Source organism: Zosterops lateralis (assembly GCF_965231275.1).
Source record: "Zosterops lateralis genome assembly, chromosome: 12".
NCBI lineage: Eukaryota > Metazoa > Chordata > Aves > Passeriformes > Zosteropidae > Zosterops > Zosterops lateralis.
Genome location: NC_139772.1, coordinates 4,365,382 through 4,389,334, shown reverse-complemented (window position 1 = coordinate 4,389,334; position 23,953 = coordinate 4,365,382). Strand labels below are relative to the sequence as shown.

At 42.2% G+C, this 23,953-nt stretch overlaps 1 protein-coding gene across 2 annotated transcripts in view; it reads left to right on the top strand.

The window, feature by feature from the left end:
• Nucleotides 1-3,971: 3,971 nt before the first annotated feature.
• Nucleotides 3,972-23,953, top strand: part of CDH13 (cadherin 13) — a gene marked incomplete at its 3' end in the record, with an annotated part of 461,247 nt that continues 441,265 nt past the window's right edge. For both annotated transcript variants that reach the window (XM_083870235.1, XM_083870234.1), the window contains exon 1: nt 3,972-4,083. In XM_083870235.1, the coding sequence (XP_083726361.1) occupies nt 4,039-4,083 (45 nt within the window). In that variant the 5' untranslated portion in view covers nt 3,972-4,038. The remainder of the gene's footprint in view (nt 4,084-23,953) is intronic.

The window sequence follows — 23,953 nt, the reverse complement described above, 5'->3', positions numbered from 1 at the left end:
GATAGAACTGCCAAGCAGAAAACCAGAGTACCTGGAAATGCATTGCTCAGCTCTCACTAAATCAGCTCTGTTGTGGACTTCTGAATATCTATCCTCCAGAATAAAACATCACTACAGCCAGTGGCTTTACTTATTCCTGCTGGAGAACCTCAGGCAGGAAGATGGGATTTCACTCCTCTATGGATTCCAGCTCAATGCAGGTGCATTTACTACAACTTCTTATCCTACTGTCACACCTCAGTTGCTGCCCAGGGCTAACACCTTTCTCCAGGCTTAAAGAAAAGGGAACATGGTGAAGCAGCCAGGCATGTAGACTGCCAGTACTATGGCAGGAGAAATTAGTCCCTCTCTCTCACATCCAGATTTCTCCTGTGACCCACTTTAATGGGAAATTAAACTTCCCTTGTTCTGATAGATTCATAGCGGCTGATCCTCAGCTTTTACAAAATAGGGCAAACCTTCTGAAGGTCAAAAGGCATTTCTGGCAGCATGCAGTCACTCCCTCATCTGCTAATGGGTCTATCTCTGAAAACTCCTTGTGTGTTGCAGGCAATTACTGCTGTTCACATTAGCCTCAGCTCAGCATTGGCCCCTGTGGCCAGATAATGTCACGGAGAGGGACTGAGCTGACGTGTCGACTTGCTCCACATTTTATAAATGGAAAAGATGGCATTTTGCGTCTAAAGACTACAGACCATATTACACCCATCAGTTAACATGGTTTTGGGTCAGAAAAGGTCTTGGCAGGAGCTTTCTTTGTCACAAACCAAGATCCTCTCAGCCACTGCTCAAGCTTACTACAGATTTTGTATTGGGAGCGAAGAGAAGCACAGCTCATCATAAAAGGGGAGCTCTGGACCCTCTCATTAACTATGCTTTAAACCTGAGGCTGTTGTTTCTATTGCTGTTGCTCCATGGCACCTCAGCTTTATTTCTTTTGTGCAGCAAAGTTGCCTCAAGCTGGGGTTTGGAGAGAGACCACCCTCCATCACCAGCAGCCTTGCCTCCAGCCCAGCTCCTCAGTAAAGTTTTGTAGAGTTCGAACCTCCTCCCGTTACCTAAAGCTAAGATAGAGGCACCAACTATTAATTTCTAATTAATAGCCTACCAGGTCTTAATTAATAAGCTAATTAGCAGAGAAGACTCTGCACATAACCCCAGAAGACACAGCTGGGCTGGGGGCCCACCTCAAGGGGCACACTTGGGCATCATGTTGGGCCAAGGCTTGGCAGTGGCCTGTGGGGGGTTAGGCCCTCCAGGAATGGTTAATTAGTCCTGCAGGAATGGTTAATTACCCCTGTAGGAATGGTTATCACCCCCCCAGGAATCAATAGTTGCCCTTTTAGGGAATAAGTAAGAACAGCAGTGAGTAGAGGTCAAAGCAGGAGGGATGGGCTGGATCAAGGGGAAGAAGCTCTGTGGAACTGGAGGTAAAAGGTTGGTGAATTGGTTTTTTGGAGTTTTTTTTAAATTCTCTTTAATTGTTACTAGAGCACCTTGTCTGTTTCTGGAGGTAAAGGGTTGTGATATGTTGTCGCTATTTTGGACACACAAAAGACACACAGGCAGCAGCAGGTTAAGCAGCAAAAGTTCTAATTTAATTTCTGACTCCATCTACTTATATACACTTTGTACAGAAGGCCAAAGATTGGCCAAAGGGTCACTACTTTGTGAACATCATTGGTGAACATGACCGTCAATCACATTTTTTTCTTAAGGGATAAATACGTAAACAATAGATAAGTTTTAAAAATACATATAGTTTACATGAAGCAGCGTGAGAATGCTGCTGCAAAGGTTCAAAAACTCAAAGGCAAGAAAATTCAGGGCGACAATATGTGGCTTCTTTTGGCTGGGACAGCCCCTTGGGGAGACAAGTCCTGCCCTGTGCCAGGTTGTGGTGCCCAGCCCCTCAGGATGGGGAGGGGTGCCATGGCTGCAGGGATGGCCGTGCTCCTGTAGGAACATTGGGAACACCCCAAACTCCTCATTCCCCTCTCTGCCCCCGTGCTGGGATGCCCCATATCCACGTTGTGCCTTGTACAGAAAATAACTGCTCATGTTGGCTCAAATCTCACGTTGCATTATCCTGCACTGAATCATCTACCCCATGACTTGACTTCTATTTTTTTTTTTTTATTTTTATTTTTAAATGAGTCCCTTTCCTGTAAAACAGGATGCAGATATGCCTTTGTTTCTTTCAGCCACCACCTACTTCTGGTTGGTCTGGTAACTCACTCAGCTGTTTGGCCCCTGTTGGTGGGGCTAAGAATGTCCAAATCCCAGTGTCCCCATACAAAGGCTGTGCACTCTGTGGAATGGCTGGTGCTGTGCCCTATAAACCCCACCCAGCCTGCCTTATAAATTCCTAGGTGCTCCTCTTGAGGCTGGGAATTAAACTTGGTAGCAAACAGATTCCTTGAAATGGGAGGTGGTCAGTCATGTATTTCTAGTCATAAAGAGCTCTTAAGGTTTTTCTTTTTTATCCTGCTATGCTGGCTTTCTGCCTTAAAAAAAAATGGATGAAAAAGAAAGCAACCTGCCTACATTTTTTTTTTTTTTTTCTTTTTATGTCTAAGAACCTTTTGTGGTTATGTAGAGTATTATTATTGCTACTGGTAGTTCCTACTGGGTTTTGTTTGGATTCTATTCCAACACAAGAATTAATTTAAATTTAACGTGTAATGGAGGCACTGGAACAAGAGTTATTGCTGCATGTGAGGGTTTAGACTTGGAAGGACAGTGTTTCCCTCAGTTTTGGTGCAGTAGGTATGTAAAGGAAGATGTAAGCTCCAGCAGTAGACTAGCAGTGGTTGCATCAAACAACATTTTTCACAGCTGGAAGCTCCTGCTGATGCTGGGGAGCTCAAAGTGGTTGGCAGCTCCTTTATCCATCTGTATCTGCCTGCCTCCTTTCCCTCCCCACGTTTCTTCTCATCTCCACCAGCACAGCAGCCACCCGTGGTGGGGCAGAGCACAAAGTGATGGCAGCTGGTTCTGCTGGATGAGAAAGTGAGGGAAAAAAAAACATATAACTGATGAGAGCTGAGGAGACTTTTGATCCTTCTAAAAATGGGGGAAGGGTACTGCTAAGTAACCCTGGTGACTGCCAGCAGACAACTCAAAAAAGGACTGGAGTGTTGTGGTACTGGGGAGTGGCAAGAGAGGTGGAGTTGGAAATTCATTCCTAATCTTTGGTCCATCTGCCTGGGTTGCTTGCTGGGCTGCAACACAACCAATCCAGAGAAAGGAGGTCCTTGAGACACCAGGTCCCCTCTTTCAAACAGGAAAACTTTTTCTAATTGAAGGACATGAACCTTCAAAACTCTGTCCTAGATTCCAGTTTGTTGAATTAAAAGCCAATTCTGCCATTACCTGAGCAGTTAATAAAATTTATTGCCTTATGATGCATTTTTTTTTCTGCAGGCTAGAATGGATCTGTCTTCACCATGATTTGTGAGATTGAGGGGAAAACATAAAATATGTTTCCTATGTTTCTACTGCATTGAAAAATTTCACTGTGTTCTCCTTCTAAGGCTTGGAAGTAACCAAAACTGCAGAGGTCTTTTTTTTTTTTTTTTTTGAATTATTGAAAATAAGTTTACCTTATTAACATTTTAATAAAGAGAATCTCTTTGCAGTGGTGCTCAGAGTTGATTTTATTTCTCTCTGTGCAATTCCATTCTCTGAAAGGGAAAATACTATTGAGACCTGTAAAGCATGATGTTAGACTGAGACTAAACACAGAAATACACCAAAGCAAAATGCTTCCTAAAGGTGCTGTGTTTGTAGAGGTGCTTGCCCAATATGTGTGATGCAAAATGGGGATGCTTTGTGAAGAAATCATCCTTGTAAAGCCATTGGTTCTGGTCATCAGACTCTATCCAATGCTTTAGTGATGATGCTGCTGATCTATTTGGGAAGTTGGCTGGCTCTCAAGGCAGAGTCTCTTCTCAAAGGCTGTTTCACAGTGAAAATATGCTCAGTGCAGCCGAGTGCATGAATGAAAAAGCCTCTGGTACCTTCTAGTCTGGCAAAATGCAGCACAAAACTCAACTTACTCTGTCTTTTCTGCTGTCCCAGGTAAGAAATGTGTGTTTTTTTCCTTGCTTCCTTTCATCTTTCTGCTTTTGTGCGTTTGGATTTGAAAGTATTTGTAATTCAGCTCTGATTTCTGAGTAATTATACATTGCTCGAATTACTGTTTAAAGATGCAGGATCTCTGCTCTAAGCCAGTTGCTAGGAATGCAGGATCTCATAGTCCCCTGATTTACAATTACAACCAATTTGCCGGGTGATATACAGCATTTTTTTGTTTCCCTTCAGGAAGGGTGGTGGGGGGAATCTTTCAAGTGTCTCGGCTGCAGCTGCAGCGGCAATATTTTCTGTCATATCAAATGCTGCAACTTTGATTTGCCTCTTCCCTCTGTGCCTTGTGCCGGGTAGTAGTAGGTTTATAGGCTGGTACAGGCAGCTCACGTTATTTATTGCTTTTTTTGTTAAAAAATAAAGGAATTGGAGGGGGGGGAATATGGAGGAAAAATAAAACCAGACCTTGCAAAAGGCTCCCTTTCCCCGGTACTCTCCCGATAGATGTGCAATACTCCGTTAGTGACTTGCTATGTAGCCTTTCTCTTATTAAATGTAATAGATCCCCCTCTGCCAGAAAGCAGAGGCAAAAACAGGCAGCCTTAAAAACACTGAGCCGCTGGAGCCCCGCTGCTGCTGCCTGTCAAAGCACAGGGACTCGCTGGCTTTTCCCTTCCCAGCGCCTCCCGGTCACTCTTTTCCTCTGGCTGCTGTTCCAGGGCTCGTTTTGGGCAGCTCAGAGCAGGTTTGGAACCCCTTTGTGCTGCCGGCCAGCCTAAGGGCATTCTCCCTCCTTTTGTCTTAGGAGCTCTGTAAAAACTTGCCTTTAGTGACAGCGGGCTGGGATCCTCCGCACCGAGCAGGGAGGAAAGTTAATTCTTTTTTTTTGACTTGAGACCGAGTGGTTTTGTTAACCCTTAGAGGGCTGGAGGGGGTTTAGCGTCAAACAAGTGCTCGGGACGCTGAGCTGAGCTGGAACCCCTGTGTTGGTGTGACTGCAATCTCCAGCAGAAATTCGCTTTGCTGATCCCGAACTGGAGAAAAACCGAGAGGGATCACCATTGGGAGGAGGCAGCAGGGTGATCCACATGCTGTGGAGCAAGGTTAGGGCGTTCAGGTCCTGGTTTCACCTGCCCAGGAGTCAGTGCAGGGACGTGGGTGGCCGGAGCAGCGGGACAGCAGGAGCCTCTGTGGCTGGGGATGGGGAGTGAGCAAACACAAAGGCATTTGGGTGGGATCGGGATGACAATCCCGCTCCGGGCAGTGGAACAAATGAGAGAGCGGCTGCCTGGGGCCATGGGGTTGGTGCCCAGCAGCGTGTGCTGGTGGCACATGGAGAGTCCCCAGCAGGGTCACTGGGGCTGCCTGGCAGGGTCCTGGGACTGGCTCAGGACATGGCTCAGGAGGGCTGAGCACTGTCCCGTGGGCTGGGGAAGCCCAGAGGGCTCCTGGGGACGAGAAGCTGTCCCAGCTGGGCTGGGATCCAGCCTGGGCTGGCAGTGCTCAGGGAGCACTGGGGCTGGGGGAGAGGGCACAGGCAGTGGAAAGGCAACCTGTGGATGTGCTGAACTGGTGCTCTCTCATCTTGGCTTTGAGATCTCCCATCTGCTTTGCTTGGCTTTGTCTCTGTTTTCAGTCTTTTTTTTTTTTTTTTTTTTTTTTTTTTTTTTTTTTGGTACGGCTTCTCCAGCACACCGCTGAATTAATCAGCTTGAGTTTGGATTTTCTTTAGTGATCATTTGTAGGAAAGCAATATGTATGAGATACAAGAGGACTGACTTCTAGGGCCTATTAAACAGAGCTGGCATTTTTTTTAACATTAATGACCACCTAAAATCTGACAAAGTGCAGGCACCTGATTCTGAAGGCACCTGTGCACTTTATTGATAACTTTCAGTGATACTTCAGAGTTTCTTCCCAGGCTGGACTGAGTTCTGCTGTGCTGCAGGGCTGAGCTTGTGGTGCCTAACCCTCTTTATCAGCATGTACAGCTCTATCTTGACATGTCTCTCTCCACCAAGTGAGTTAATGCATCTCCAAATCTACTTCCTAGATCATGTCTAAGAGTTAATGAATTGGGGAATGAAGCAGACTGTCATATGGAAGTGTAGGTAATTCTGATTTCAGGTCTAGGTTGTTGAGTATTGGCAGGTTAAAGTATGAATTGGAGTGGGTGCCATGCTGGGGAAAGAAATGGGATTTACTGAAAGGCTGTTTGGCTTTCCTCTCTGACACCCCACATGCACAGCTTTCATGTGACAGGAAAAGTAAACAGAAGAATGTGAGAAACAACATATTAAACAAATGCAGCCATCTGCTTGTGTAGTGGTTGTAACACATTTGGGGTTCTTTTTCTGCGAGTTTTCTTTTTTTTCCTCCCTTAGGAGTAGCAAGAATGTCTCATATAATGCAATCCTAGTGGAGCCAGAAAGGACCAGGTTCGATAGAATTCTTTCTAAGAAGGAGCAATCTAGTAATCTTCCCATGGAACCAGAAGATAGTGATAACTTAGTTTCAAAGTAATGATAGCAAAGTTTACACTGTAGAGAAAAAAGTTTGAAGAAATTCTTTCATGTCAATGAACTGTAGGAGGTTTATTTTTAATTAACAGACCATTTCTAAAATTAGTAACTTGAGTTTTGTGTTTTCTTGTTCTGCCTCTAATTCAACTGCATTTTTAAAGTAGAAAAAAATTTGTCTTTTGAGGCATTAAAGAGATGAAGAATCACAATCACTTTTTCATATCAAAGCAGCCCATTAAGTATGTATGCAAAAACTGTGGTAAACAGGTGGGAAATAAATTAATTTTTCCGTTTGCAAAGATTTAGTCTGCACTACTACCAACTGTTGTGTTTTCACCAAGAAGAAAACTGAGCATTAGCTGGAATAAATGAGATAGATGTTTCAAGTAATCCTTTAATTCAGACTTACATTTAAAACTCCAAAGCATAACTATAATATACAGCTTTATTGATCTGAAGCTGACAATAAAAACTGAATGTACTCTGGTAGCTTATGCAGTTCACTATGCAGGGTACAATAATAGATTTAAAAATCTGCATGTTTTACATTTTCCCCAAAGGATATTTTCTAAAACCTATATATGAAATATTTGCTTTAAGACAAAAGTTGCTCACAGGCTTCCTTTTCTATGGTATGTGTTTCATGCAGAAAGATGACTCAAATTTTGTAAGTAAGGCTTTCAAAGTGAGGAAAATAAACTGTATTTTTGATAATTTTAACAATAACTGTCATGTTTCACTGGGTTGCAACGAAGTAAATTGGAAAAATGTGTAGATTTTACAAGCTTGTCATTACACTGAATAGAGAAAACTAGTCCTCAAACTCTTTCCTCTAATGCAGAGCCCACACTGCTGCATTCTTAAGCTTTTATTTGTTCAAATTTCTCCAGAAGAGGGCTCCATGCACAGCTTGAAAGGCAGCTCCCAGGTATTGAAAGCAAAAGAAATTTAACAGCTTCAGGAAAAAAGACAAGTCTTGCTCACACAAGTGTGTTGATACAAGATTGCAGATTATGCTCAAATTCTGACTGAGCAGCTCCCTGTTCTATCATGTTGCTGTAGGTCTTGTAATTTGAGAGTTCTGGAGAAGTCCTATGGTTCTTGTGCTATATCAGAGTTGTAAAAATGCTTAAAAAATGTTAGAGAAACTCAGTTGTCAATGACTCTGTATAATTATTTCTACTGATGAGCATTTTGTGAGCAGGCTGACACTTGCTCCCCACAGTTTCAGGCCACCAGGTTTGTCTGTGCAGTCAAAAACCATCTTCCAGTTGCATATCTCATTTACAGGATGGTGTCTCCCAAAACACAGAGCCATTCCAGCAGTTGTCTGTCCTATTTCTCAGATATTACCTTGGAGGGAAGGTTGGTGCTAGTGAATTAGGATGGCTTTTGGCTACAGCTCTAAAAATATCCTTACACAGGACCTGACCACAGTCTTTATTGCTAAGCAAAGAGGGTTTGTTACAGTAGACAAGTGAAAACATGAAAATGCTTCTGCAGTTATGGCAATTAAACCCCACTTTGTGTAACCCCTGAGACTCAATCCTTCAATCTAAGATGTAGCTTGGATTGAAGGATTGTTGGAACCTGCTTTCTGTTTCTGAGGATCAAAACCTCAAAAAGGTTTTCTTACACATGTAATATTTGTGCTGTGATCCAATGGGAGTTATTGACTTGGCCTTTAGTGACTTGGTGTCTAAGAAATTAATATTCCTAAAAGCTGTGTCAATAGATCAGTGCAACAGGGACTATGAGAGCCATGGTAGAGGGCAACAGTGGTGCCCCTTCAAGGAGTGGTGAAGTTCTGCCTTCCTTTTCTTCCTGTTTGCTTCGAGATAAGCAGGCTCTTCCCAGTCTATTAATATGTAAAAGCAAGGCAGATAACAGAGCTCTCAGTGTTCCACTCTTCCTGCATCACTGCTGGAGTTGCATCTCTAATCTTCAGCTGCTGGGTTGCACCAGCCTGCTGCGTGTCAGGATTTTGGCCTCAGGTTTCAGAGTTTCTAAGGCAGCATAAACCTTTCTGGAGGATGGGAGCTTCATTTAGGACTTTGAGTACAAAAGTCAGGTTAGCAGGCGATTTTTTTTTTATTGTTTCATGGAGAATTACAGATGCAAAAGTCAGTGTTTTGATGTGTATCATTGGTATTCCAGCCCATGTGTTCTGGGGGCATCAGGCTCAGCTTTGCTGGATGGGAAAGGGAGAGGATTGTCCTGCTCTGCCCTTTATTGGGGTGGCCTCACCTCCAGTGCTGAGGGCACTTTTGGTCACCACAATATTACAAAGATATTAAACTGTTAGGGAGTGTCCAAAGCAGGGCAATGAAGATGGTGGAGGGCCTTGAGGGGAAGACTTGAACACTTGGCTTGTTCAACCTGGAGGAGACTGAGGGGAGACCTCACTGCAGTCTCCTGAGGAAGAGGAGGAGCAGACCCAGATCTCTGCTCTGTGTGACCAGTGACAGGACCCCAGGAATGGCCCGAAGTTGTGTCATGGGAGGTTTAGATTTATACTAGGAAAAGCTTTTCACCCAGAGGGTGAAATAGGCTCCCCAGGGCAGTGGTTGCACCACTGAGCCTGAGAGAGCTCAAGAAGAGTTTGTACAATGCTCTGGGGCATGTGGGGTGACTCTGGAGGATGGTCCTGTGCAGGGCCAGGAGTTGGACACAATGATCCTTGTGAGTCCCTTCCAATTCCACACATTCTGTGATCCTAACTAGAGGTTCATCTGTGCAGGCAAAAAGACAAATCTACAATGTCCACTGGGGAGGAGAAACAGAATGAGAGGCATTTATCATCCTTAGGAGTCTAAGTGGGCTATTGCATTTCCCAGTTAACTCTGGATGATATTAGTGGGTTCTTGATCACGGCCATATGGCTGCACTGTGCCCTGCCCTAATCACCAGATGGATGGGACCAGCCCAGATGGGAGCTGTGTTTTTCTGTCACTTCACATGTCCTGCAGCTAACACAATGTTAGTGTACACAAATCAGGAGGATATTAAATGCCAAAGAGGAGAGAAAAATAAGGCTTGCTTTATTAGCCACTGTTTCAATCTTCAGAGGTCTTGGAAATTTGCCCACTACTGCTTCTTAACTTTTTTTTTTTTTTTTTTTTTTTTTTTTTTTTTGTGTGTGATGTGGACTGTGTTCTCTGTCAAATGGAAGAATCAAATTCTTTGAAAGCCTTACTGTTTCAAATGAAGGGAACTCATTCTGCTCCTATCTTATCCAATATTCTACTGTTTTGCACCATTAATTTTCTTGGCTAGAGGAAAAAAGAAGGATTTTAAGATTTGGTTCCATGGAGGTGGTTAAAACAGTTGTATGAGCAGACTAAAATAAATATGAGGTATTAAGAGTGGGATGAATCTTTTCAGCACACAGCAGTTTTCAGTATCTCTAACCACTTGGAAAAGCTGATTAAGGTGTTTAAATAACTTCTGATATCTATGAATGTCCATGTATGGATGTCTAATTTGGTATCTTTATGGCCCTTGTTCTTAGGGAACTGAGCACCCACCTTCAAGCTTTTGAAATGTCTCAAAATTGAACACCCATACACAGCTCCCTGAAATTAATAAGATTTTATTACTTAGGATTCCTTAGGCTCCATTTGATAAAGGTTCTACTCCCAAAACTATCATTAAAATAAATATAAAACCCCTAGCAACCCCCTAATGACAGCTATCTATTTCAGTCTAAATTATTTCATTCTCACTCTGAACAACTAATGCTTAATTCCTTATTAGTAATGGCAATGTATATATTTCTAAAAGTTAATATTTAATTCCCAAGGACTTTGCAGCCTGGTATGTAACGAAGAGCAAATAATTCTTGAGTGTATGAAGACTGTGTTAACAGCATAGACAGCAAGTGGGTTAGTAAAAGTTTGCAGATGTTTTAGGATTTTGAGCAATCATGGCAGATGGACCTTGTGGAACTTGTGTGTAGCAAGGACTCAAAATGCTGCAGACCTCAGGTTCCAGGTCATTAAGATGTCACAGCACTGTTAATGTGGCTCTACACAAAGAAATATTTATCCATACAGTTGGGATTTAGGATAGGAGATGCTCACTTGCCAATGTGTGTACCTGTAAGCTCAGGTTACCTCAGCTGTTACTCTTTGTGTCCTGAAGGCTTCTGTTTGTTCCCCTCTCCTTTTCCCTGGGTTGGATGTGAAATCTCCTTCCCTGCTCCAAGGCTAGGGTGACAAACTTGGCTGAGGGAGTCCTGATTCTCTGTGTCCATGGCTGGCTGCCACATGGGCAGAGGCACAGCTGTGGCACACGTAGGAATAGCATGGATAACTGCTTATATTCAAATCAATCCATAAAAGTGTCAGCACACTGAGTTTTCTTCAAACTGCTATGGAGCAAAAAACCCCAAACGTTACAAAGCACTTTATCAAAACACAAGTATCATGCTGATACTTGCTTCATCTACTTTATAGACACTCAATCTCTTTCTTTTCATCTTCTTGGCATAATTTGGAGTTGGACTTCTGTGCAAGTTGTCAGTAAAGAGTTCTGGAGTCAAATGCAGGGGATTTTGAACCCATGAGTGTAAAACAAATGATGGTAGTGGTCCATGAGGTCACTGCATAAAGGGAGAGATCTCAGCTGCCTGAAATAGGACTATGACCCAAAGCTTGTAGAGACAGTGTATAAGAATAGAGACAGGGGAGTGTCATGTAAAGCTTCCCCTTCCTTAGCCTGTTATAGTGTTCTTGTGTCTAGTTTCATTTTCAGCAGTTGGTAACTGCTTGGGAGCAGAGAAAACCCCAGAAATGGTGTCCCAGGATCTTGCATTTTCCCATAGACAAACTTTCTTTCTTTGAGTTCCTCTGCAGCCAAATAAGGTGTATTTATACACTTCTCTGAGACAGCCTAGTGCTGTCCCTGAGGAACCACATTTTATCAGACAACAAACAGCTATAACAAAATGTGAGAACTGAACACAGCACTGCTCTGGAGTTGACAAAGCAGGAAATCCAGAGCATCTGGTACTTTGCTCCCTGAGTGAAGGGAGATGGAATTAGGCATTAGAATTGGATGGGTATTTCCTTCCCCATTAAACCCATTGTTTCAGAGCTCTGTCAGAGGAAGCTGAGCAACTCCAACTGTGCTCTGCAGCAAGAATGGATATCTCAGCTGTGGGTTTGAGTTGATCTGTACAGTTAAATAACCAACCAGATTAAAAGGTGTTCAGCTTGACCTTCTGCCAAGGTAACTGGTCTTGCAAGTCCTGGATATTATCCAGGTGAAAGGCAAAATGAAATACCTATGGATAAAGATAAATGAGAGTGATATTAAAATAGAACAATACATAAAAATCCATTTTGATTTCTGGGCATCTGCTTTCACTTGCTACCTGAAGGTTGTATTTTGTGCCAGGCAAAGTGAATTTATTGTTTTCTAAAATGTTTGTTTCCATCATTCATGACCAGATTGAACTAACTGGACTCTGAACTCCATAAATCTTGATTTATGGATATTGATATTCTTGTCAATTCCCTGATACACAGCTCTGACCTGAACACCAAACCAGTCAGGGGCATATTTGATCATCTTTCCTTAATAATGGATCATAAAATGGTTTGAGTTGGAAGGGACCTTATAAAGATTATCTCATTCCAGCCCTTCTGCCATGAGCAGAGACACCTTCCACTAGACCAGGTTGCTCCAAGCCCTGTCCAGCCTGGCCTTGAATGCTCTCAATCCATTCTCTGTCTTGCACTTCTGCTTCTGGACCTAATTCTGTGTGAATTGTGGCAATATCTTTGCAAGAGTCATTGTTTGGTGGAACAAAGCTGTAGGGATGGTCAGGAAAGCCTGGAGTAATGGGAAACACACCTTCTTGCACCCAAATTCCCTGCTTTTTGGAAATGGATAAGCCTCTGATATCTGGTTTTGAAATCATTGTTTTCTTCTAATGTTTTTAAACTAGAATGTCTCATTTAAAGATAATAAACAAGAATGCAATCTCGAGTGTTAAATGTCACCAATAGTTTTCCCTAATTGTTGATCTCTGCAGTTTAGTTATCAATGCAGAAATGTGATACTTTGTGTGGTGAGGGTATTGATTATTGTAATCTGGAAGAAGAGCAGCTGATAAGTTCACATACCATGTGTTACCAGGAAGTAAGATAAGGATGCTGGGGATAAATCGTGAAATTTTGTCTCTTGTGGAAATTACTTCTGGTCTTTCTCATCTCTCAACTTCAGTTCTGTGTGTTTGCAGTAGCAAAGCCCTGCTGCTCACACCAACAGAGGAGCAAGCCTCCATTGGATGTGGATTGATTGCATTGCCCCTCCTTTTGTTATCTGGGTGAAGGATGGTTGGTGTCAGTGCCATGTGCACGGTGCTGTGCGCGTACTGGGATGCTTACACAGCTTCTATTGCTCTGATATCTGAGCACCCTCCCAATGGTAATGAATTTATCCTTGCTTCCCTAAAATAACTGCTCAGTTACGACAGGGACATCATTCTGAAATGGGAGACAGCCTCCAACATCTGCCTGTTTCAATGACTCGAGGTCTGTTATCTTAGGTGAGTAATGATGTTGGCTGCTGTCACTTGGGCTGCTGGTGTTGATTCAGTGGTGACACTTCATTGTACTCCAGAAAGATTAATTCTGATTGGAGGGAGCCCAGAATAAACTCAGTCTTTAGGCCAATCAGGAGGCGGTGTTTTCATAGTATTTTAATGATGCAGCTCAACTTTCAAGAATGGAATTAATTAGGATTTGCCAAGGAACTGCCTATCTCTATACAGTAGTTACTTGCACAGAGAGGAAACTAAGTTAAAATATAATCATGAGTTCTTTAGGCATAAGGAAATGGGGAGTGCTTGCTCATAGCTGGTGTTTGTGGTGGCTGCTGGCACAATGATCAGATGGAGCAAAGGAGGAGGATGAGGCTGGCAGTTCTATTTACACTCAGGGTATTTCAGACCACGGCAGTTTGGGGTAGAAAATGGGGACAGATAATGCACAACCAACTCTACTTGGGTAAGGCAGAGGTTCTGCATCTTTCCCCTGCAACAGGAGACACAGTCTGTGGCAGAATAATTCTCCCACCATCTGCTCACTGACAGAGGTTCCTGTCTTCCTTCCTTTCCTCAGCTGGGAGGAGGCAGTGCTGCCAAGAGCTTGGGCTGCTCTGGCAGGAGGTGAGCTGCTGGTCATGGCTGTTACCCACCCCAGGTTTAGTTTCTGGAAATAGGATATTGCTGACCTAAAGTGTCACCATTAAGGAGATGCACCCAAATGTTTAAAGTCCTGGAGGGACTAGGACACATGGATGCACCATTTGGTCCACGCCCAAAACATGAGGCTCTGGGGATTTGTGTGGACTTTGTTGGAAGCCAAAGTCTGATTTTGTGGAACAGCTGCTTCCTCCTGTGTGTTTGTCTCTCTGAAATGCGGATTCAGTCTTGCACTCACTTCCCAATAATAGAATTTTCAAAGCTTTTTCCTCCTTCAGGAGTCAAAGGCACACAAGCACAGAACCTATTTCTTGCTGTGCATGGGAGCTAAACATGGATTATGGGGCGGGTGAAGGAGTTTGTGTAAAACAAACTGACTTGCCTGTCTGCAATAACTCTTGTTGAACCTGAACAGAATTGTTTCTCCAACTTGTTCTTGACTTCTGATTTCTGCATGCTGTGTGTTTGTGGAGTCTAGCTGGGATATGTAGGAATAAAAAGCCATCATGCACAGCATGAATGGTTCTCTCTGCCTTACCTCCAGGCTGACTGGAAGCATCAGCATTCCTGTAATTTCCTTGTTCAAATTACTTTTTACTCTTTTCTCCTCCATCTGTTTAAAATAATTCAGATAGTCTGAGTTCTTTTAGTTTTTATACTCAAACTTTCCTCCAGAACTCCTAATGTTGGGGGAAAGGGGGAGTAATTTTTACAACTGTGAATAATTTTACTACTGTTTTTTAACTTAGATGGGGTTCAACAGGCTCTGCTGGAAATTCCATCCCTGTTCTTGGTGCCTGTAGAGGTTTTTCTTTTGGTGATAGAAGAGAAGAGGATGAAGAGAACTTAAAGAGTTGCTTTCCTTTAACATTTCACATGGACCATATTTTCACTGGATAATCTGAAGATTCCCCAGAGTTAGTGCAGTGTTAAGTTCTAACCTTTGGTTAATGTGATAGAGAACTGTAAATGTTGTAATGTTAGTCCTTGTGCATCTGGGGCACACCTTGTGCTTTTCCTGGTATGTTCTATGTTCATATCATCCTATTCCTTTCTCCCTCTGTCCCTTGAAACGGTCTAGTTCTTTCTGCACATATGGAAAAGGAAATTTAATTTATCGTCCCCAATAATGGTGTTAGCTTGGTGATTTCCTGGAGTCAGAAGTGCTGGAGTAGTAATTTGTTAATAAACATGCTGAGATAGCTGCTGAATTTCTTCTCCTTTTCACTGGTTGAGTGAGGAGTACAAGAGAAAAGAGCAAACCTTAAAGCATAAAAATGGAAGGGAAAGCAAAACCAAGGGAAGAAGAAGAACGAAATGGTATTCAATGTTCTGTCACTTTTTGCAGCTGCTAGGATTTGGAAAGCAGCCTTTTATATTTGTGATACAGTCAACAGATGTATACAGGAATGGAGCACAGCCTGCTCTTGCCTGATTTCCACATCTTCATTTACAAATCTTCCCTGAGAGCTTAGGCTGACACCCCTATGCAGAGCTCTTGCTCATATCTAGATCTGAAGTTGTTGGCACCAGGAAATGGTGATACTGTTTTATGCACATTTGTGTATATCAGCGTGCTGGTTTATGAGAGGCAGGAAATTTAATCCTTTGTAAAACTCTTTATCCATTTCCAGAATTCATTAGCTGCCACAGAACTCTCCTCTCTTTTGCATTTTATATTTTGGTGGGGCTTTATTATCATTTGTTCTATGTCTTGATGGACAACATTTATCCCTACTGCTTTGATGTTGTTGTATTCATTAAATCCATTCTACTGATTCTTTGGGAAATTTGTTATCACACAGATGAAATAAACTAGAACATCCCTTCCTCTAATTGACTAATTGGAAGGGGAAGGAATGGGAGTGGAGAGAAGAGAACTGGGTATAAATTGTGAGGCCCAAGCAGCCTTCATTGCAGGACAGCACTTTGCAATTTCTTTTGGACCTGTTTGAATGTCATTTCTTTAACTGTATGGAGCTGGTTTGTGTGTATCACAAAGGTGACTCACCTCCTGTCCCCTGTGTGACACCAGCAGGATTTTAACTGCCTAGTGATGGAAGTGAGAATGTCTTAAAGAAAATGGAAAGGGTCAGAGAACCTCAGAGGAGAAGTACAACTCTGTTATGGTTTTCTAGCAAGAAATATGAAGCAAGGTAATTGGGTGATGTCTTGCTGAAAAAGGGCAACTGTTAGGAAAGAGAAACACTCCAAAGTTTTGTCAGATATAATGTGACTTCCCCTCTCCTATCACTTTTGTTAATATATAATTTCACAGATTTATCCCTTTTCTCTTATTTTTCTGACAACTCTTGGAGGCTAGCTAAAGAGCAAGAGATTAAAAGGAAGAGAACCAGGCTTCAGGCACATTTGCAAACTAGCTGTTGGTTTTCTGCAGGTCCTTCCGTGCTTCAAACAGAAACAATCCTCCCCTGACAACTGACAATTCATGTACAATGGATTTGCTTCTGACATTGTACTTCTGGGGCCTTTGTACGACTCGTGATTCATCTGGCAGTGCTCGAGTTTAAGCACTGATAAAGGCAACACAGCAGAGTGCAAATACATTTGACCTTTCAAAACATTGAATAGAAAACAAAAATAGAAAAATAGTTACTTTGCAGTTTTTCCTTGTACACATGTAATGACTGCAAGCTGACCAGCATTCTGATTTCTGCCTTGGGAGCCTGGCTAGCACAGAGGTCTCCAGGTCTGAGCTCCACTGTTGTTCTTCCTCTTCCACTGTGTGTGATTTAGCCTGGTGTTGCTGTAGAGGTACAGGTCAGCTTTGGTTTCCCCAGGTCAGGGATTGGCTTGGTGTCTGCTGCATCCAAAAATCTTCACTGTTTGGTATGCCATGCTTGTATAATTGGCACTGTGGCCTTGACTGACTCGCCTGGTGGGCAGGTGTCTGTATTCCAAGTGTAAAGTTTCCCTGGAATTGTCACTTTAAATCAGTAGCACTGACACAGAACTAAGGCTCAGGCACCTGTGGGAAGTTCCTGCCAAAATCCTCAGCCAGATGCAGCCCTGGATTGGATGCAGCCACCTCTTATCACTGCTGTGAGCTGCTTTAACAAGGGAGTAACTCTGTGGGAGCTCTGTGGAGTCAGGACCCTGCTCAGTCAGAGCTGCAGAGCTCAGTCCCACTGGATCCCTCCTGGAAGGGCAGGGGATGGAAATAGAAATGTGATTGAGGCACATCAGCCCTGTGGCACTGCCACTCCCCACGGCTCCTGGGGAGGATGTGCAGTTCTGAATAAAGCTCCAAATGTGATGGGAACTGAAGATCCTCCTTTCTTTTCCTCATAAAACTGTGGTTGATTTGTGAGCACATTCCTCTCCTTTACAAGCAGAGGAGGTACATGCAGTCCATCTCTCCCAGAGATGTACAGGCTGTGCAGAATTGTGTGCCAGGTTCTGGGTTAGGGGGAGGTTTAAGATGAGGTGAACAGGTTAAACTCTCATCTTGAACCTCTTTGGGGAAGGGAGGGAACACTATGCAGCAGCTGGGTAGGGCTCTGATCTGGCATTGTTACAGCTATTCTTGATGTTTCTAAAACTACTTTCCAGTAACTGCAGTGGAATTTGGATGGGTTTTTTCGGTCTGAAGCTTCTTAGCTATAAATGATAGTCCATCTTTGATTTATTCATACTACCCTGCTGCCTATCATATGCTGGTCAAGTCTTGTGCAGCAGAGAGAAACATTTTTCCTTTATCCCACTTTCTTATTCCTTGTTCCATTGTGCAGTCACCTCCTGTGGCTGTGTTTACATGAATTTCACTAACAACAAATCTTGAGGAATCCGCTTAAGTAATAATCAATTTTTCTTTTAAATTGCCCTATTTCCATATTTTTGTGTGAATGGATAAAACTATCTGATCATCTTCCTTAGCACCTGTAATGAAGGCTCACTCTGGTTTTGTTCAGTGCTACTGGCAAGGCTTCAGGCTGAAACAAGGCTGCTGGACTGGGAGGGCTGTAGAATTTGTGGACTTAAAAAGAGGTAAAAAAGGAACGGATAAACTGGTATTCTGTCTTATTCAGTAATTCTCTGCTGTAAAATATGTAACTAGTCATTGGATAAGCAGGACTAGTCAATTGGAATTGAAATTTCTGTACTTTCCAGACAAAGCTCTAACTGTTCCCTTCAAAGTTGTTCTCCTTTCTGCATACTTTTGGGACTACACTTCTGGCCTCTTGGCCAAAGCATCATATTTGTGTAACAGCCCAGTTTTGGCTGGCAAAAAGCAGGGCAGGGAGTTTACTCAAAGCTGTGGCTTTGCGTGTCCTTAGTTTGGAGTGTGTTTTGAGCTTTGGTTTTCCCCTAGCCCAGCAAACTCTGTGTGGACTTTGATATTGTTTCTATGTTTTAGCTTTTTTTTCCAGACTGTGCTGCTTCACTAAGACTCTGAACTGTAAGGCAGTGCCTTTTCCCATCCCACCAACCATATGCATCAGGCTGACCTTTGGCTTGAATGCAAAGTTTGGTGTCAACACAGTTCCATTAGCAAATATCACATAAATCATAGTGACAAGGTTTCCAGGCAGCTGTGGCTGGGGGGAGGTTGGCACTGAGTGTGTGTGAGTGACAGAAGTGATTTCTGGTCTCTGTTAGCACTGAAGGGCCAGCACCAACAGGCCCAGGAGGGCAGGGCTGTTTCTTGCTCCATCCCTTGCCCTGTTTCCATGTGGATGCCCTCCCTCGAGCTGTGCCTTGCCTTTGCTGTTCTTGGGTCAGAGCCCACCCCTGGCACCAAGGAGTGGCTGCTGGCCCTGGTGGGGATAACTTCACGTGGAGCTTCAGCACTTGTAGCCTCAATTCTCTCTTAACAACCTCATCCTTGTTGAGCATCTTGATTTCAAGTGTCTGCTGAAGCACTGTAAACAGATTTCCTTCGGCTCTGCAGCACTCCATGCTGTGTTGCAATACATTCTGTCTACTTTAGAGCTGTTAGTGATTCATTAGTTTGCTGTTCCAAAAACCAATTCCAAAGGGATCACTCATCTCCCTAGAGCAGTGAGGGTATTTTCAAGCTGGCTACACAGTGCTGTGGTGGTTTTTTTTTTATTTTTTTTTTTTTTGAGATTTGCCTGGTTCAAATCATGTGGCAGTGATACTGCCAAAGGCTGCCAATTCAATGGAGGATTGCACACAGATTCCATGGGTGGGAACTTGCAATATTATTAGACACAGCTAATAATAACTGCTCTTGACTGCTGAAATGTCAGGCTGGTCTTGTGGGTAACTGCACTTTGGAAAGCATTAACTTTATTTTTGCCACCAAGAGTAGTCCCTGACATGCTCAATGCTGCATTATGCTTGTGATATAGAAAAATATATTGGAAACGAAGAATCTTAATCTGTCTGTCTGTCTGTGAATTGCCCTGTGTCAAGATCTCAGAATTGCAGCATCAATCTGGGAACCCAGGACTGTGTCCTCTCTGAGCTTTTCCTGTCCAGGGATTCCTAAGATCTAATGAGCATGCCTCTGGTAGGGACTTGGAGACATAACAGTGAGAAATCTCTGGTGTACTATAAAAAGAAAAAGATATTATAACATAAAGCAGTAATTCAGTTTTCTTTAAAGGGGTCAGTTGCTGCCTGACAGACTGTCCTGCAGTCAGGTCTCCAGGGTTTCCAGAGTTTCTGAGTATATCTTTGCCCTAGAATTTATTTTTCTGGCAGGGAAAAATAACTCTGCTTTTCACAGAACTTCCAAAGTTTTCAATTGTTTTATGAACTAAAAGAAAACAGAAAATAAAACAACTCTCCAAGTGCTCTGTGGAACTAAGTTAATGCTCTTTCTTACATCAGCCATTTATTTCTTTTTGCTGTCTAGTGCACCCAGCAAGGTACCAGCAGTACGACTCCAGCTGCAGGATTTACTGTAAGGTTTTTATGGACTGCTGGAGACCAGGCAGAGATTTTAATATGTTGGCTGCAGAGTGGCAGAGACTGATACATAAAAAACTACGAAGACTAAATTTTTAGTCAAAAGGTGCCAGCATTTAGAAGAGTGGGAAGTTAATCCATGAGCTTTTGTTATGTTATAACTGAAATCATAGCTCTGAGCAGGTGAGCTGAGCTTTAGGAGATGTTGGACACTTGTTGTCTCCTGGGATTTGGATTAACTGGGGCACCTTCTTGTTGCATGGGCATTGCATGCAGCCATGCATTGGAGGGTGATGCAAATATGGGGACAGACAGATGGCCTATGTTGCAAGTGACTCCTCTCCATTGTGTTTTACAGCTGCTTATTACAGTTACAAACACCTGGATGTGTCTTTCAAGGCAGAATTGCATCACTGAGGGCCATGATTAATGTGACATAATGAGGAGACCTCACTTCCTCTATGCTAATGTATCTCTGATGTAATTTTCCTAATTTCACAAGGAAGTTAGATGATAATATCACTTAAGAGCAGAGGAAACTCAAGTACAAATCAAAGAAGGAGCTTGTGAAAAGTCTTTTAGGAAGTCTTTATCAAATAAGTTTTTTCTTGCAGCCACAGCCCAGGATTCCCAAATTACCCATCAGTACACTCTGACCCTGGCACTGAGAACCCAGAGCAGTGTGGCTTGTGGGGGATCTTGGAAAGAGTTTTGTACTCAATCTGTTTATTTGAACTAATTACTTTAATTATAGTAATTAATTTGTATCTTAATGAGCAATCCATCCCTCTATTTGTGGCAGTGCTGCCAGAATTTAGTCCTCATCTTAAAGCTGTGTTGCAGCTTTCTTGTGCCAATGAGGATGTATTTTCAGTGCACTTGGGGAATTGTGGTTAACAGAATGACTTCACCCGAAGGGGAAGCTTGATTGTTGTCATTTTGTTCTTGTTCCATAATCTGAAATACATCATCAGCATCAATGCTTTACTTAAAGAAAAAATAAGGTTAGAATCAATGGGTTTTTAAGAATATTATCCTCTTTCCCCAAGGTTTCTTTTTTTTTTTTCTTCCAGAAGTACTCTGTCATTTTCTTTGCTTGGCAACTTAAATTAACTTGCTCATGAGCATTTAAAGCAAATTGTGTGCTTAGAAATCTGAGGAAAAAAAAGCAGAAAAGATTTATCTCGCGATAAGTTTTTATTCCTCTTGCATTTATTGTACCTCCTCCCCTCTACCCTCTAAATCACAATAACCAGGCACTGAAAAACATATTTTATATGAGGATCCAGTGAGTCCTGGCAGATGGATAATGGGTTACTCTCAGCTGCTCTTTGCCATTGCTGGATAAACCCCATCTCACACAGACTCACAGAAGTCATCAGGCTGTCCTTCATTTCAAGTTCATCCTTTGTCATCCTGCTAGGCAGAGGCACTTGGGGAATTAAGACATGAAATTGTTGGTATTCTCAGAGAAGCAATGTCAAACAACCTGCTGGAACCTGTGACAATTGCTGGATCTGTGTTTCTGTCGTGCACTCAACTTGCTGAAGGAATTATGTTCCCATTCTCTCCGTGTGCTGTCTGCAGTTTGCTGTGATCAAAGAAAGGAGTGGAAGTGGTCTACTAGGAATGCTTCACTCCTTCTGCATGAAAGAACAAATTATTACAGTTTTCCCCTTCACTGGAACAATGTGTTCATCCACCTGCTTCAGAGCAGTCAACAGCTCTTTGTGAAATATTAGTGCAGGCACTGGATGCTCCTCTGATGCCTCAAAGTGCCACATTTGTCACTCTTTCCCAGTGTTTGTGGTTTTACTCTGAGCTAGTCTGAGGAGGGAAGCAGTGAGACCTTCCCAAACTTCCCCGAGGTGGTGATTTCTATGTGTGACACCTGTGCAGCCCAAAAGGAGGATGTGACAATCCTTTGTGTCACCAGTGAAGTTCTTGCTAGAAGTCTAACATAAAACAACTGGCAGCTGACTGCTGCAAAATGGATTTGTTTTCTTTTCTTTATAACACAATTCAAGCTAGAGTTGAATTGAACCTAATAGCTAAGAGTTAGTTGTTTAAATAATAATTGATCAGATTCCTCTATGTGAAGCACTTGGTAAGAAAACAATGATATCCAGTATACGAGTGCTACAATTTAAATACAAAATTCCATTATGGCATCCACAGGTATATTAGTCCTATCCTAGCATTTTTTTCTTACTGTTTTAGGTGTAATGCAGCATTTGAATGACAAGATCTTGAAAAGAAATGCTTGCTTTTTAAAGTTTTTCATCATTTTGACATTATACTTGAGAGCAATAATTGTGATGCTGTTTCTAAAGTCCGAGAGGTTTCTCTGTCAAGTGTTAATAACAGATAAATATTTTGTTTGCTTTCTGCATTTAATATATTGTGGTATTAACAGAAGATAGAGATCAGATTTTCTTTCTCTGATGAGTCCTTAAATTCAATTAAGCTGGGATGTTGTAAACAACACTATGATTTGAAAGAGGATAAACCTCCCTGAGCTATTAGGGAACTTGTATATGTCTGAGTGTCCTTGCTATTATCATAACTTTAATCATTGTAAGCTGCAAGCCCATTCAAAGTATTATCTAAGCCTGACAACATCCTCAGTGTTGGTACAATGCATTAAAAAAAAAAAGCCTTTTGTGCAATCTCTGTCTCAAGGACAAGCCACCTAATTAACAGACCAGCCTGAAACACACACTGTTGTGTTTGTCTTTATTAAGACATAATGAATTGCGGAACTCAAAGTTGTTTTATTTGAATCAGAATGATCTGAGGGAAGCATTTCATGGCAGGGAGTGAAGAAATGTGAAGGCATTAAGAACTACAATGAGGGGAATGTTGAGTGTGTGCATATCCATGTTGTGTGTATCCATATATATGTGAAAATATGTAGGATCATACACACAATGTAGAACGGGCAAAACCCTGTGTTTTGTTGAGCTATAATGGCTTTTTTTTTTCATTCCTAAAGGTAATACTTGGTTTGTAACTTATTTTTTAAACTCATGTTCACACCTTAAGATTGAAGCTTCAGAACTTTTGGGATTCACCTCAAGTTCCTCTAATTGAGTCTGACATATTCCTATAAAATCCACTCAGATCCCAGTCCGGACTTTTGCCCTCAGGTTTTGAACCTGTGTGTATTTTTGAACACACTCAAACTCACATCAGTGGTACAAAAGCAACTGCTCAAACGAGCTGTTTTGAAGAGCAAGGACTGAGTATCTGAGTATCTTTACAGCTTCCAAGTAACCTGCTCCAGCTGTGCACTAGACTCGTGGATTTATGCTTTTCCTAAATTCTTACAATGGGAGCAGTGGTGAAGCAGCAGCAGCTGCAGACTGGAAATGTGCATGGAGTAGTTTGAAGAACTGGTCCATGAGAAGTACAAATGAAAACTCGCCAGGTTTGATAGCTTTTGAAATATCTGCTTGTTATCCTCAAGAGCTTCATTCAGGACTACGTGGATCCTTCCTTCCTGTGTGGTTTTGGCAGGCTGGATCTGATAGTTTTCAACCACAAGTACTTCCCTGCCTAAACATGCAGCTTCACAGATGGATTTCTTTGGACAAGCATAATTCATATGAATTATATCCACAAGGACTTGGACCTCTATCAACCCAGTAGGAATTGTCACTTTAAGACTCTGGCAATACTTGCTCACAAGAGAATACTGATGTGATATTTAAAAAGAGCCTTGAAGCAAAGTGTCAAAATATGAGCAGACCTTAGAGATACATCAGGTATAACTATATGCAGGGCAACTTAGAGCAAACCACAAAATGGTGTTTTTATTTTCCCCTGTGGTGCGATGTTATAGCAGAGAATGGTGTGTAAAGCAGAAAATGGAATGTGTTTCCTTTTTTTTTTTCCTCCTGCTTTTAAGTACAGTGACATGTCCTAATTTAGACCTAATTTTCATTCCTGTAACATTGCTTGTAATAACGTCTAAAGTCCTCAGAATTAATTTGACTGGAAAAATTCCAGAAGGACTTTCAATTTTTCTAATTAAAAACATTATAGATGTCTTAATTAGGCGCTGTTATTAATAGTAATATTACTCAATTTAGAACTACACACTTAAGATGTGGTTACCTCTGGTGTGATTAGTCAGAGAAGCTCTGCTACGCAAGGATGCACACCAGAATTCTGAACAGTTAAATATTTAGAGCCAGATGCTCAGCTGTGTAAATTGTGTGGCGACTGT